This window comes from Drosophila persimilis, unplaced genomic scaffold, assembly GCF_003286085.1.
Source record: "Drosophila persimilis strain 14011-0111.01,24,50 unplaced genomic scaffold, DperRS2 tig00000002-arrow-pilon, whole genome shotgun sequence".
In the NCBI taxonomy this organism is placed as follows: Eukaryota; Metazoa; Arthropoda; class Insecta; order Diptera; family Drosophilidae; genus Drosophila; species Drosophila persimilis.
In genome coordinates this window covers 9588398-9601247 of record NW_020825289.1, presented here as the reverse complement: position 1 = coordinate 9601247, position 12850 = coordinate 9588398, and the positions used below count along the sequence as shown (strand labels likewise).

At 45.2% G+C, this 12850-nt stretch overlaps 3 protein-coding genes and 1 pseudogene across 5 annotated transcripts; 1 reads left to right on the top strand and 3 right to left on the bottom strand.

Moving 5' to 3' along the window:
• Nucleotides 1–352: 352 nt before the first annotated feature.
• Nucleotides 353–2018, bottom strand: LOC6590064. The gene is made up of 2 exons (XM_026985546.1): nt 1112–2018; nt 353–1042 (listed from the first exon to the last, which is right to left on the bottom strand). The coding sequence occupies exons 1-2, from the start codon at nt 1965–1967 to the stop codon at nt 843–845; spliced, it is 1056 nt and encodes a 351-aa protein (XP_026841347.1). The 5' UTR covers nt 1968–2018; the 3' UTR covers nt 353–842.
• A 660-nt stretch (nt 2019–2678) lies between these two features.
• Nucleotides 2679–3791, bottom strand: LOC6590063 (annotated as a pseudogene).
• A 1837-nt stretch (nt 3792–5628) lies between these two features.
• Nucleotides 5629–8062, top strand: LOC6590062 (nuclear pore complex protein Nup75). 2 transcript variants are annotated; one of them, XM_026985484.1, is made up of 6 exons: nt 5629–5701; nt 5760–6922; nt 6987–7332; nt 7395–7585; nt 7650–7797; nt 7862–8062. In XM_026985484.1, the coding sequence occupies exons 1-6, from the start codon at nt 5675–5677 to the stop codon at nt 7994–7996; spliced, it is 2010 nt and encodes a 669-aa protein (XP_026841285.1). In that variant the 5' UTR covers nt 5629–5674; the 3' UTR covers nt 7997–8062. The 2 variants fall into 2 exon arrangements, with proteins under 2 accessions (XP_026841285.1, XP_002016394.1); XM_002016358.2 differs by having other exon boundaries at nt 5630–5701; nt 7865–8062.
• Nucleotides 8063–8654: 592 nt separating this feature from the next.
• On the bottom strand, nt 8655–12081 carry LOC6590061 (uncharacterized protein CG10915). Of its 2 annotated transcripts, XM_026985483.1 has the most exons (5): nt 11036–12081; nt 10791–10977; nt 10590–10726; nt 10419–10457; nt 9980–10047 (listed from the first exon to the last, which is right to left on the bottom strand). In XM_026985483.1, exons 1-4 carry the CDS (start codon nt 11904–11906, stop codon nt 10441–10443), a joined length of 1212 nt encoding a protein of 403 aa, XP_026841284.1. In that variant the 5' UTR covers nt 11907–12081; the 3' UTR covers nt 9980–10047; nt 10419–10440. The 2 variants fall into 2 exon arrangements, with proteins under 2 accessions (XP_026841283.1, XP_026841284.1); XM_026985482.1 differs by lacking the exon at nt 10419–10457 and having other exon boundaries at nt 8655–10047.
• Between the last annotated feature and the right edge of the window lie 769 nt (nt 12082–12850).

The following is a 12850-nucleotide window of genomic DNA, read 5'->3' as shown; positions in this document are numbered from 1 at the left end:
TCGCCCCCACCCACCCACATGTGCGGGTCGGGCCAAACACGCATGTGATCCCGGCCAGGTGTTATTTATTGCCTTTCTAATCGTTGCGGCATAATCTATTAGCACCCCGCACCGCACCGCATCCAGGACGAGACCACGACAATAGCTCGGTGTCCTTTGATTTTTTTGCGCTTGCACATTAGAGGCAATTATTATTATTATTGTTTTAGTTTTGAGGCTTTTGCTGCTGCTTGTCATTGGCCTTTGCTTTGCGTTTGGGCCTTTCCTTGGCAATTGGGCGAGTCCCAAGAAAAACATTAATCAAGCGACTTGACGTGTGAGAGAAATGAGGAATATACCCCTGAACATATACATACATATGTTTTGTTTATTCGGTGTGGATATGGCACTAAAAAAAAAGCTAAAGAAGGATACGTAATTCAAAGTTATCTAAAAAGGACAAAGCTAGGTGGCTCCGCCAGGAAGCATATCCGTGTTTCTCAATCTACAGCAATAGTCATTGTTTGCTTAAAAACCGAACTACTCCAGCACCGTCTCCGTTGTGTTCGATTGTGTTGTGAGTGTTAAAAAAAGTAATTAAGAACTATTGGAACGCTATATGAATGACTATGTTATACTTCGTATACCAAGAAAAGGAAATACGTTTACAGATCAAGATCAGAATCATATGGTTTATGACCGTCGTCATCGGGCTGTGCATAGCCGCGCTTTATCAGTTGCTCGGCCAGATCGGCATTGTCGCCAAGGAATCGAATCTCAAAGCCAGCACCACGTCTTCCTCCACGTTGAGTATGTCCAACATATGCGGTTTCTGCTTGAACTGACTCTTGGCCCCTAGGACATCATTCTTGATCCATACCAGAGGAGAAGAGCCATCTAAAATTTGGGCATAGACTACCGTGGAACTGCATTTCCACAATGCTTCCTAATTTTCTTGGAAATGGCGCATCAAACTCGGTTTCCGGCAGAGCGTCTAACACCTCAAAGTCCTTGGTGACGCCCTTAGGTGCAAAGAACTCATGCAACAAGCGACACAGTCTACCTAAGGGGAAACATGAATTTTATCAAGACTTTTCTTGTGAGTTTGATTGTTTTCTATGCACAGACTTACCCTTGAAGCCATTGAGCTTAGGATCGTAATGCCCACAGATTCCTTGCTCGTCTTTGGGCCTGAAACCCAGGACAGCCTTTAAGGGGTCACTGGTGCCTTCATCAATCGTGTTTAGCATGGCCATGTCTGACTCACCTAACTGTGGGCCCCCGTATGGCATGTCCGTAACTGCCTTGCCTAACTGCGGGCTTTGGGGGACTGCTTTTGACTGATCTGGGTAGGAATCAACTGCCAAGAGCTCTGCTGGTGGGCAAGAGGAAGTGGACTGATCTTTAATAGAACAGATTTCCTTGCTAAGTTGTGGGTCCTGTCGCTTGGCGGTGGTTGGAGCCGCGGAATCGGACTCTACTCCATTAGAATCGACTGCCACTCCTAACTGTGGCCCATTTGTCTTGGTTGGCACGGACTGATCTTGAATAGAATCGGCTGCAGCTGGTTTGACAGGACTCTTCCTGCGACGACTGTGGTTTGCCTTGTCATCGGCCAGTTCAACTATTAAATCGTCACCACATTTTTCCAAAACACGCAATGCCACTCTTGTGAATCGGAACTCGGACATATGGGACACATCGCCTTCTCTGAAGAAGCATCTGATGGCCTCCGCCGGCAGCAGCCGTATTTCATCTGGTAGGGCAAATATATTCTCGTCGCCAGTCATGTGTATATGCTCGCCGAAATCAATCAAATAGGCATCATAGCCACCTTCATCCGCATAATCATTGATTGTGACACGTGGAATGACCCCGTCGTTGCAATCGTACACCGCAAATATCTCCCCAATGTTGGGAAGCTGGTCCAACTCCTTAAGAAGTAATTTCCCCTCGAATAACTTTTGCAGCGGCTCCGCACCCCACATGCCTACAAACAAAACACTTTTCGGCTATGTTTAGATGCATCAATTCAGCCTTTATCACACTTTCCTCTGGAAAGGCGGCTATGTTCTTTACGATCTGATTATAGATTTCACTGCTGGATGTTGTTTTTCCGCCTTTCGGTGGCTCGAGGATACGTTTACGTGGTGAAACAGGCAGCATGGTTTTTGTTTTAGCGGAAACAGTGGCCGTGTCCTGTGGCTGTGGTGAAGTGGGCTGTGGGGACGTAATGGGCTTTGCTTTTTGCTTTTGCTTTTTATTAAACCAACTCGAACGCGTTGATAGCGAAAGACTATCCGAAACCGGCCTGGCTGGACACTGTGTTGACTCCACATCTCGCACTACCGTTGCCGACTGATCAATTGGAATTATATGCTTGGAGTCCGCCATTTTTTGGATTATCGGTCGTCGGTGTGGACGTTCATTCAAGATATTTTCAACTACAATCCCATCTTTGTTAGTGTTTGTGACGAAGTCATTGCGCTGCAGAGGCTCGGCGATGTCGGTGACCAAAGTTTCGAGACTGTTTAGATCAATGTGCATGTTACACTTGATCACACATTTATTGAAACTATTCATGCTGCTTAGCAAGGCATCGTGCAGACCGATAAGTTCTCGATCCGCATTAGCCAAGTTCACCCAACGATGGTGAAGATCTGTGTACAAAACATCCAAGTGACGCCTAAAGTTGTTTAATTTAGCGTTCATTTTATCGGCATTTTTATCGAGCAGCTGCTTTACTTCAAAAATATCATTCATATCATCATTCAGGCGAAATTCAAGAGCCAGCTTGAAAGTAATTCGTCGCTGTTGAATCGCAGCTTTCCAACGGCCGCAACTGTCCTTTGGGCTTGGTGTAAATCCGAATCAGCCTCAGATATTCCCACATCAATTCGAGCAAGTCGTCAAAGTTCCAGTGGTGATGCGCCGAAATGGGTACACAATGGGGAATCTTGTATATGACGTCCAATTCTTCAATGGAGATCTGGTCGATCTTGTTCAGCAAATAGATACAGGGTATATAAATGCGATTTCCCTCAATGACATCGATCAGGTCGTCGCTGGTAGCATCGTAACGAAGCGTAATATCAGCATTGTGTATCTTGTATTCCGAGAGAATCGTCTTAACCAGATCCGTGTCCAGCTCCGATTGAGTAACCATTGAATTGAGATTGATGCCACCCTTGTCCTTCCGTTTGTAGTAAATGTTTGGCGGCTTCTTGTTTAGCAGGTACGGGCCACGGCAATTACCTGACGACCTCGACCCTTGCCATCTTTGGCTCCCTCGATGATACCGGGCAAATCAAGCAGCTGGATCTTGGCTCCTTTGTACTTGATGCATCCAGGCACCGTCGTCAGGGTTGTGAACTCGTAGGCGGCCACCTCCGAGTACACTCCGGCTAAATTCGATAGCAACGTAGACTTGCCCACTGATGGAAAGCCGACGAAACCCACTCGTGCATCTCCAGTTTTGGCCACCTCAAAGCCGGCTAAAAGTGATTACCAGTTAATTATCTATTCAAAGGAGGGCAAGTGTCGACGTACCTTCTCCAGTGCCACCGCCGCCTCCTTTGGGGGAGATCAGCTCACGCCGAAGCTTCGCGAGCTTCGCCTTTAGCAGACCCAAATGCGCCGATGTCGCCTTGTTCTTCTGCGTGCGTGCCATCTGTCCGGTAAAGAAGGTGAAGAGGGGAACGATACCAGACAGGTTAGTTTCTGTGTGCTCTGCTATTGATTGTGGCTTCGCTTACCTCCGACTCAATGGCCGAAATTTTCTCCAGAATCGTACTCATGGCTACGTCTCAGCTAAATTTTATTTGATCAACGAACTGCTTTTTATCAAATAATTTGTAATTTTTTTTACAAAAATAAAACGAGGGGGAACGTTGTGAGTTGCTGCGGACACCGCAACTCTACAGTTATACCCGATACTAAGTCAGTATGGCTCTCCTCCGGCAGCGCTGCTAATATTAAACGACACGACAAAGAGTGCGTGCGAGAGAGACAGAAAATCAGTCTGAGCGTGACGTCGGGCGCTGCGTAGCCACTGCAAATTGATTTGTTCCTTTTGGCTACAAAAATTATCTGATCCAAATTCAGCAACCGGATAGATATAGTCATTCTCTATGATTCTGCGTTTTTAGTTTTCTCGAATCTGCAATATTGTGGATGCAACAGATTTTCGTCCTTTGTGTGGGCGGAAGGGGGTGGGGCGAAATTTTGAGATATACGTTTTATAGTGAGATCTAACAGAAGTGCGGATACTAAATTTGGTTACTCGAGCTTTAATAGTCTCTGAGATTTGTGAATATCCCCAGATTTGCATCCTTTGCGGGGGCGGAAGGGGGTGTGGCGAAATTTTGAAACAAACTCGTCTCGGTCCGATATATTAGGAGTGTGGATACCAAATTTGGTTGCTCTAGCTTTTATAGTCTCTGAGATCTAGGCGCTAATGTTTTACTCTAAGCAAAGCCGCCTATGCTACGTGTGTGTTAGAGAGAGACAGGGCGAGAAAAAATTAAATTGTTTTCGTGATGCTGGCTATAATAATAATACGATCCAATTCAGATTCTGTAATCTAAAAGATATAGTCATCTTCTACGATTCTGCGTTTTTTGTTTTCTCGTATCGTCGAAATTGTGGATGCCACAGATTTTTGCACTTTGGGGGGCGGAAGTGGGCGGGGCAAAGTTTTGAAATATTTTTGTAACAGTGACATATCACAGAAGTCTGGATCCAAAACATCGTTGCTCTAGCTCTTATAGTCTTTGAGCACTATGCGCTGAAGGGGACGGACAGACGGACAGACGGACGGACGGACAGACGGACAGACAGACATGGCTCAATCGACTCGGCTATTCAAGAATATATATACTTTATGGGGTCGGAAACGATTCCTTCTGGACGTTACACACATCCACTTTTACCACAAACCTAATATACCCCAATACTCATTTTGAGTATCGGGTATAAAAACTTGTGGACAGCGGAGCAGGACCGACCCTCAGAAATATACCAAAATATACCGTAAATATACTGACGAATTCAAGTTCGATTTTACATATTCCCCGATTTTGATATTCCGTGGAATATTACTAGCCTAGCTAGATAGAACCTAGGCCTGCCCAAATAATTTTATCCGAATAATCAATCAATTTCCCACTTGACTGGCTTATTAAATACTTGACTTTGATTGGTTTTTGCGTCTCGTATGATGAAAAACCGAACTTAGCCCACTTAAGCCCCCTATATTCAATAGTTAAACTACTTGAGGTAAATGGCGGAATATATTGACGATTGTAAATTCTTCTTGTAGATCCATCCTCTTCATCCTTTTTAACTACACTATAACTACACATTTAATTAATTAAAATTAATTTATGCTAAAATTTTGATTTCCAATCGACTTGTTGTTTACCTAATAATACATTTAATTAGATTCCTGTATATATATCTCGATTCCAATACATAAACTACACAACTTCGTTGAGACAGTTTTAAACATTATAGATTGCTTTTACTCCTTTTTAAAATTATTTAACTTTTTTCCATACAATTGTTTTGCAACCGTAGGTCCGAGTTGTTTTCGAGCACTGCTACAAGCGTTAAAATCGTGCGTTGCCCACACTTGTTGCGAGTTGCGCTTCTTTTCTGTGCATTTTTTATTTTATTTTATTAAAGGAGAATTAAAATGAATGATAACACAGTATCCACTTTTGTGAGTAGTTTTGTATGATATATATGTTATCTGTTAACCAAATAACGAACCGTTTTAGGAGCTTGGCGACGCCCTGGCCACCCGCTTTGGAAACACACTCACCGGCGTTTTTGTGCCGGGTTCCAAAATAGCGCTCAGTGCCTACCGTCACGTCAAGTGGAATTCAAGAGATGTCCCCAGCGAAACAGCCGGCCAGGATCCCGTGCTCATCTATCTGGCTCAGGAGACTACACTGTTCGACGAGCCTGTACTGCGAAGTCTGCTTGCCGAGTCGAACATCACCTTTGCAACGTTGCAAGAATTGGGTCAGAGGGCTCCAAGGGCTGAATATCTGAGAATTTCACACATGTACCGCAGTGTAGTGCGGGCCAGCCTTGAGAGGCTGGAGCATGCTAAAAAGTCGCCAGAGGTACAGATGGATGAAGAGCGTCAGCAACGCATTAGCGAAACCGTCATTGTCTTCTATGCGGCAGAGTGCCTCTGGCATCTCTTCGAGATTCTCTACATGCAGCAAAGTCAACTTATTGTTCCCCAGCTACTCGACTGGGCACGTTTTTATGCACCGCAAATCGAGGATCGAGCCACCGATTTTCTACTGATGGCTGAAGAGGCCAGTGAGAATGATGATTATTGGAACGTTCTAAAGTCTCTAGTCATGGTTGGCGCCCTGGACGTCACACGTGCCATCCTTCGCCAGAATCGCAAGGCTAGCCAACCAGCTTTCAAGGCAGCAGAACTGATACTTGCATCCATGCCCGTCTATAAGGAAGGATTTCCACTGAAGAAGTTCAACTCGCAATGGGAGCATTGGCATGTGGATGCGGAGCGTAAGATCCGGGCAAATACATTTGGGTCTGAGCCAGAGCTCGAGCAGATCCTTCAGCTTGTCACAGGCAGCAATGAGCACTGGGATGCCGGCATCAAGGAGTCAAACGAATGGTACGAGTTCCTACCTGGCTACCTGCTCTACACCAAACCCACCTGCAAGCCCTTTGAGCTGAAAATTGCTGCGGCCAATTGGTTGAATCGGTGGACACTTCTTCGGCCCAACAGCCAGTTGAACAACATGTCCCGAATGATCTCTCAGCTCATGGAGCATGATCTAAGGCTCTTCATTTATGATACCCAGAGGATCAACGACACCAATTGGCTAACTACACATATGATTGATTTGATCTATCATTCCGGAGAGTTAAAGGGCTATTTTGAGCAAAACAACATGTAAGATGATTTAATTTTTAAGTTCTTTGTTTTTCTTTGTTAACGATTTATCATACATTTTTAGTGATCTTCCGGCACTGCGCCACTCTATGATATACGAGTATGGCAGCTATTTGATGAGCACACGGAGCTTATGGCAGCTGGGAATTGATTATTTGGACTGTTGCAAGCAGGAAGGTAAAGCGGCCATGGAGCTACTTCTGCCACGCATATCGCTGCGTAGCGACCGGCATGCCCTTAAGCTCATGAGCGTAGCCAGGAAACGGGGCCTGATTGATGTGGAGCAGGAGATATGCAAAGTCCTGTCCAGGCAATCATTCGATGATGAGCGCTATGGAAACGCCTTAGAATGGGGCATACGGTCTAAGGATGTGCTGTTGGTCACGGGAATAGCTGACTTTATATTGAAGGTGACGCCATATATCCAAAATCATAAGCATTAATCAAAGCATTCTTTTACCCGTCGTTATAGAATTATTCTCAGACGGGCAATATGCTTTGTCCGGATGTCATTGTCCACATTAAAAGTCGCATGTTCATCTCGCCGCGATTAGTTTTCCTCTCCAAGTACTTTGAGTTCTACGAGCTATATCGCAACCGTGACTTTCTGGCTGCGGTCGAGCTACTGGTCAATCTATTGAACTCCAAAATAACTCCAGATTAGTAAGTGTTTAATTTGAAAGAGATCCGATCCATGCAATTTAAATGTATATTTCCCCCACACCAGCTTCTGGCCCTCTTTGCTCATTGACACAGTGCCACTGCTGGAGTCGAAGGATCCGAAAATCTTCTCAAATGAAACTGTAGCGATTCTGCATCATTTGGAAACGGAGCTGGTGCCCATTATAGAGCGTAACACGGACAAATTAGGAAACGTATGTTGTCCAAAGCAGACCCCTACAATTTGTAAGCAAATGTTAATGTATTCTTTTAAACCAGCAGAAAAATGCAGAGACCGTGTTCAAGGACTATCGCGCGGAAAATATAGATGAGATTCTCAATATTTTGCGCCTGGCATGCGCGCGCAATTTGGCCAGGTCCCTAGTCATTGAAAACACAAGTCCAGAATCGTAAATTTGAATGCATTTTTAGTATAATTTATTTTTGTATTTTCTTTCCAATACATCGTAATTTGTTATACACCTTTTTGTTTGCATTTTGCATAACTAATCTGTTATTCATACGCTTTTTTGTTTGTTTTTGTTTCTTGTGCCTCTTTGTCTGCTATTTATTGTACCAACAACGCTACTGACCTTGACTGGCGGCTGCGGCTGCCCATTGACTAAACGGAAATCCAAGCTGCGAGAGGGGCTGGAGGGATCTTCGCAGTACACATTTATAAGAAACTACGCTCCGCATCAAAACCATTATCCATACCGACTAGACTCTGTTGAGAAAATCTCTCCAACAAAATCTCACCGCATTCCAGAAATCGAAACTAGTGTAAACAGTGGGTGGGGTGGTAATGGTATGGTAGGGGATAGCCGGTCTCTGGAATCCGCTGTGCGGCAAATCAAAAAATGTTCAAGCCAACTTTAAAACAAGATTTAAATCCTAGGAAAATAATTGTAAGGGACTTTAGCTTGCACTGAGGGTAACAAGTTTACACGCGCATTTCACGCGTATCTAAGAACTATTAAACAACGCACAGAGCACAAAGGGTTGTCCACATATGTATATACTACTCGTATGTATACGTATATAGGGATATATGCATTTATAGTATAGTATCTGTGGTTATATGTATGTATATAATTACTATATATGTTTATGGGGGGTGTTTATCGTTATGAGAATCGCACGGCCTTCTACAAATATTCGGAATTACAATTAAGTGTGGCTTGGCCCGACTTGGCCAGCCAGCGCTTGGCATTATACAAATTGTCCTTATAAAAAAATAATAAAAACTAAACTATACTTAGATGAGGAGCTGCAGGGATGGGTGGACAATGTTCCATAATTCGAATGCCTAACAAAATTCTTTCGAATAGATTGCTATAATATAATTTCTAGGTAGAATCAGGATTGGGGCCAATTACACCAATCACACAGGCAACAGAAATGACAGAAACCCAATCGAATACTCGATAAATATAGTTGAAACTGAATAGAATGCCATAGATAAATCATCATAAATGGTAAAATACTTTTTACACACATTTTTTCAACCAAAAAAATTTAAGATTTGGGTTGGAAATATTGAAAAGAACTAACATTAATAGGCCTCGAAACATTTGGCTATTAAATGGCTTTCAAGTCGGTAGTTATCGAGTATATACCACACGAGACAGCAGTTTGAGATGCAAGATCCTATATCCTGTTGCCTAGTGCAGTGTCATTGAGCGACTACGCTGCTTGAGTATTTTCGCTTACGCTATGCCAATATCTGTTTATAGCGCGCATACATATGACGCGAGTGGTGAGGGTGTGGGGAGTTGGTATCGTGTCTAATTAATTATGCTTTGCTGTGCCAGCTCCAGCAGCCGCTGCCACGCTCGTCGAAGATGGAACGGGCGGGGCTGCAGTTGCTGGCACCGCAGCCGTGACCGATGCTATGGCACTGCCGCTTGTTATGGAGCCCAGGCGGGAGAGAGAGGGCTCCCGCTTGGGCGGTACAATTGGCTTGGTCGGTATGGGTGGCGGTGCCCCGCGAGCGCCCGCTGGTGGCACCGTCACTGGGGGCACTGCAATGGGAACAGGATGTGGATGCGGTAGTGTGGCCGTCTGGTCGAGAGCAGCCGCTGCAGCCAGCGCAGCATACTTGCCACCTGGGGCCCGTTGAATGGTGGCCGTGGGCTGCATTTTCGCCGGCGAGGGAGAAGGTGGCACCGCCACAGTAGCGCTCACACTAGCCGCACTCGCTCCTCCATCCACCGATGATGTGACGCCAGCTGTAATGCTAGTGGTTCCACTGCTGTTATTGGTGCTGGTGTGGTTGATGACTGTGGGTGCTGTGGCCGTTCCCGTGGGGACCGTGGCTATCCCAGCGCTGCGTATATTCTGTCCAGGCGCTATGGAACGGGCTATTCCGGTTTGAGGGCCCGACACCGGCATGCTGCTTACTGTGGCGGTTGGCTGCACAATTTTGGCGATGTTTGCCATTGGTGGTGTGGCACAAGCGTCGTCTGAAATATGTATTTGCATATGGGCCCGTATTAATATCATGTTTAGGAATAAATCATTAAGAAATTCCTCGGATTCCCGAAGTGTAAGTGCCCTTGCAGCTGGGACGAAGGAGGAAATGAACTAAGTGCTTGGGGAAGCATTTGCCAATGATGCCCTCTGCAAGGGTAAAGCTGTAGGTTGTGAATGTTTTGGCGCGGACGTGGAGCTCTCTAATAGCCAAAGGCTATTTCTGGCAGCGTTCAGTGCGAGATCCAATGACATGAAGGTGCGTGGCGTTGGTGGGCTGTGTGATAATGGGTGATTTGATTGGTTGGTGCAACGGTGGAGTGCACAATAGTGGAGAAACGTCACAAAACAAAAAACAAATCACCTTGCAATTGCGTAACATTTTTCTAACAAAATATTTCAGCTTCAGAAAGGAATTCGAAAAAAAGTAATATATGTAGAGTTATAGTTCATATAGAAAACGATAAAGAGGGAAATCATAATTACAACAGCCACAGTTGGAGTGAAACGGGGGATCCTTCTCTGACACACTCACCGCTGAACTGACGCGCCTTGGTGGCAGCCACCGTTGAGCTGCTACCTGCCAGTTGTTGCTGCTGTTGCAGTTGCTGCTTCTTCAAAGCCTCGTGCTCGACACGCAGGCCGTTGAGCTCCTGCTCCATCTCTTTGACTCTATTGGGATAGAGAACAAGCTTTAGTTTAGTGTCTTGTTTAAACAAAAGAAAGAACTACTAACCGAAGCTCCTCTTTGGCCAGCTTGGCCATTATCGCCTTGCGTTCGATCTCCATTGACTGCGCTTGCTTTTCCATCTCCTCTTCCATGCGTAGCGACTTTTTGCTTTCCTCCTCAAGGCCCTCAGCGATGGTATCCGACCGCTGTTTCTCCTCGGCCAAGATTTGGGCCAAATCCTCAGAACGCTTGCCTAAAATTTTATTTAATGTTTGATGAATGAGTATTATTAGGTCTGCGACCCCACTCACCCTCTTCAATGTACTTCATCAGAATCTTCTTTCGCTCGGCTATCAGGAGGAGGACAATCTGCTTCTGTCGATTGCGCTCGTACTCGAGGGTCTCTTGAAGCCTCTGCAATTCCTTCTCCATTCTGGCCACCTGGGTCCGCTCATTCTCAAGATCCTGCTTTAGCTTCGAGCGCTCCATTTCCAGGCCATAGGTGATATCATCGCCCTGGGCCGTATCGTGCTCGTGCTTGGCTTTCTCCTCTTCAAGTTCCTGCAGCATGCGCTGATTGTTCTCCAGGGATTCGGTGAGTATGTTGACCATGCGGAAATGCGTGGCCCTCTGCTTACTGACCATTTGGTACTGCTGCTCCATTTGCTGTTCTATTATCTGCCGCACCTCCATCTCTGCTTGCGCCGCCTGCGTGGAAGATTCCCGCGAAATAAGATTCCCATTCATAGCGATCTTATCGCGGAATATAGCCGCATATGGATCGTTGGGCTGCACCCGTTTGGTGCGCAACTGGGTGATAAGTTGCTTCACCCGCTCGTTGCGCAATGCGGCAATGCAGACATCCCGAGCCTGCAGCTCGCCCTCCAGATAGTAGAGCATCTTCACCAGCTCGCTGTGCGGCAGCTCGGAGCGAGTGCGCCCGTTGCTGCTGGAACACGGCGGCTGCTTCTGCACTCCTCCTGGGCCCGGTTTCATGGTCTGAAACTCGTGTGTGGCGCTCACTGTGTCGCTGCCAGATGCGGACCCGGAACAGTTATCCATCCCGAAGTTGGAGTCGGAATCTGGGTCGATCTGTGTCGGAATCTGGCCCACAAATCGGGCTGTGCCCCCACTGCTCTCCTCTGCGAATGTCTCCGAACTGCTGTTGGAGTTTTGCTCCATTCTACCAACTTTCTTTACAGCATAAAATTGTTAGCGAGACTTGTGGTTGAGACGCAGTTCGCTTGGGGCGGCCTGCTAAATACAATTTCCACTGCAATCACGGGCCGAAACAGTAATTCACTTTTTCCCGTGTCTTTAGCTCACTCGAAGGGGCATTTTAAACTGCAATTGGCACTAATTTAATAAATTCTGGGTCCACAAAATTCTTTGTTGCTGCCGTGAAAAATATCGAATATCGATAAGAAATCGAACTTAGCCCACTTAACGCCCCTCTATTTAAACAGTTCAACGACTTGAGGTAAATAACGGCAAATAATACTGATTGTAAATTATTCTTGTAGATCCATGCATCGTTCCTTTGAACTTAAAAAAAAACCCAAGATATCTTTCACATCAACTGCGCTAAAATTATTCAATTTTCATTATTTTCGGTAGGATATTAAAATACCCCGTGGTCTACAATGGGTTAATCGATCTCTCTCAAGGATTAAAAACTATGAACTCATAGTTTTATCCAATTATTAAATTAATTTACTAAAATAAGGTTTAAATGTGAAATCCAATATTGGACAAGACGGTGAGTAAAGTATTCTCTAAAATACTATGTAAAATTTGCAAGTGTGAGCTAGACATGGTAGCAAAAAAATGAGTATGACCGCAGATGTTCCGATAAAATATACCGTCTGTTCCTCAGAGATATACCGTCTCACAAAGAGAGCATTTCCCACCACAAAATAGAGAGCAAATCCCAAAAAAAGAGAGCAAGTCCAAACTTGAGCGCCAAATAGAAATTGTTTGAAAGTGAATGAGCGACAAGGATTTAAATGCAATCCATTGGAAGAAGTGCCAACTCTTAAAAAATGGCGTGCAGAGCCAGAGCTGCACAGAAGGATTCAGATGCTAGCGGCATTGTGCAATTTCGATTTGAATCCACCAAAAAAATA

Coding starts and splice junctions, on each gene's coding strand:
- LOC6590064 (XM_026985546.1), bottom strand. CDS start 1,967: ATGTGGGGTGCGGAGCCGCTGCAAAAGTTATTCGAGGGGAAATTACTT. Junction 1,043..1,111: donor TAAGCTCAATGGCTTCAAGG/GTAAGTCTGTGC, acceptor GTTTCCCCTTAG/GTAGACTGTGTCGCTTGTTG.
- LOC6590062 (XM_026985484.1), top strand. CDS start 5,675: ATGAATGATAACACAGTATCCACTTTT. Junction 7,333..7,394: donor TAGCTGACTTTATATTGAAG/GTGACGCCATAT, acceptor CCGTCGTTATAG/AATTATTCTCAGACGGGCAA. Junction 7,798..7,861: donor ACACGGACAAATTAGGAAAC/GTATGTTGTCCA, acceptor CTTTTAAACCAG/CAGAAAAATGCAGAGACCGT.
- LOC6590061 (XM_026985482.1), bottom strand. CDS start 11,906: ATGGAGCAAAACTCCAACAGCAGTTCGGAGACATTCGCAGAGGAGAGC. Junction 10,727..10,790: donor CTGGCCAAAGAGGAGCTTCG/GTTAGTAGTTCT, acceptor CTATCCCAATAG/AGTCAAAGAGATGGAGCAGG. Junction 10,048..10,589: donor CAAGGCGCGTCAGTTCAGCG/GTGAGTGTGTCA, acceptor TACATATTTCAG/ACGACGCTTGTGCCACACCA.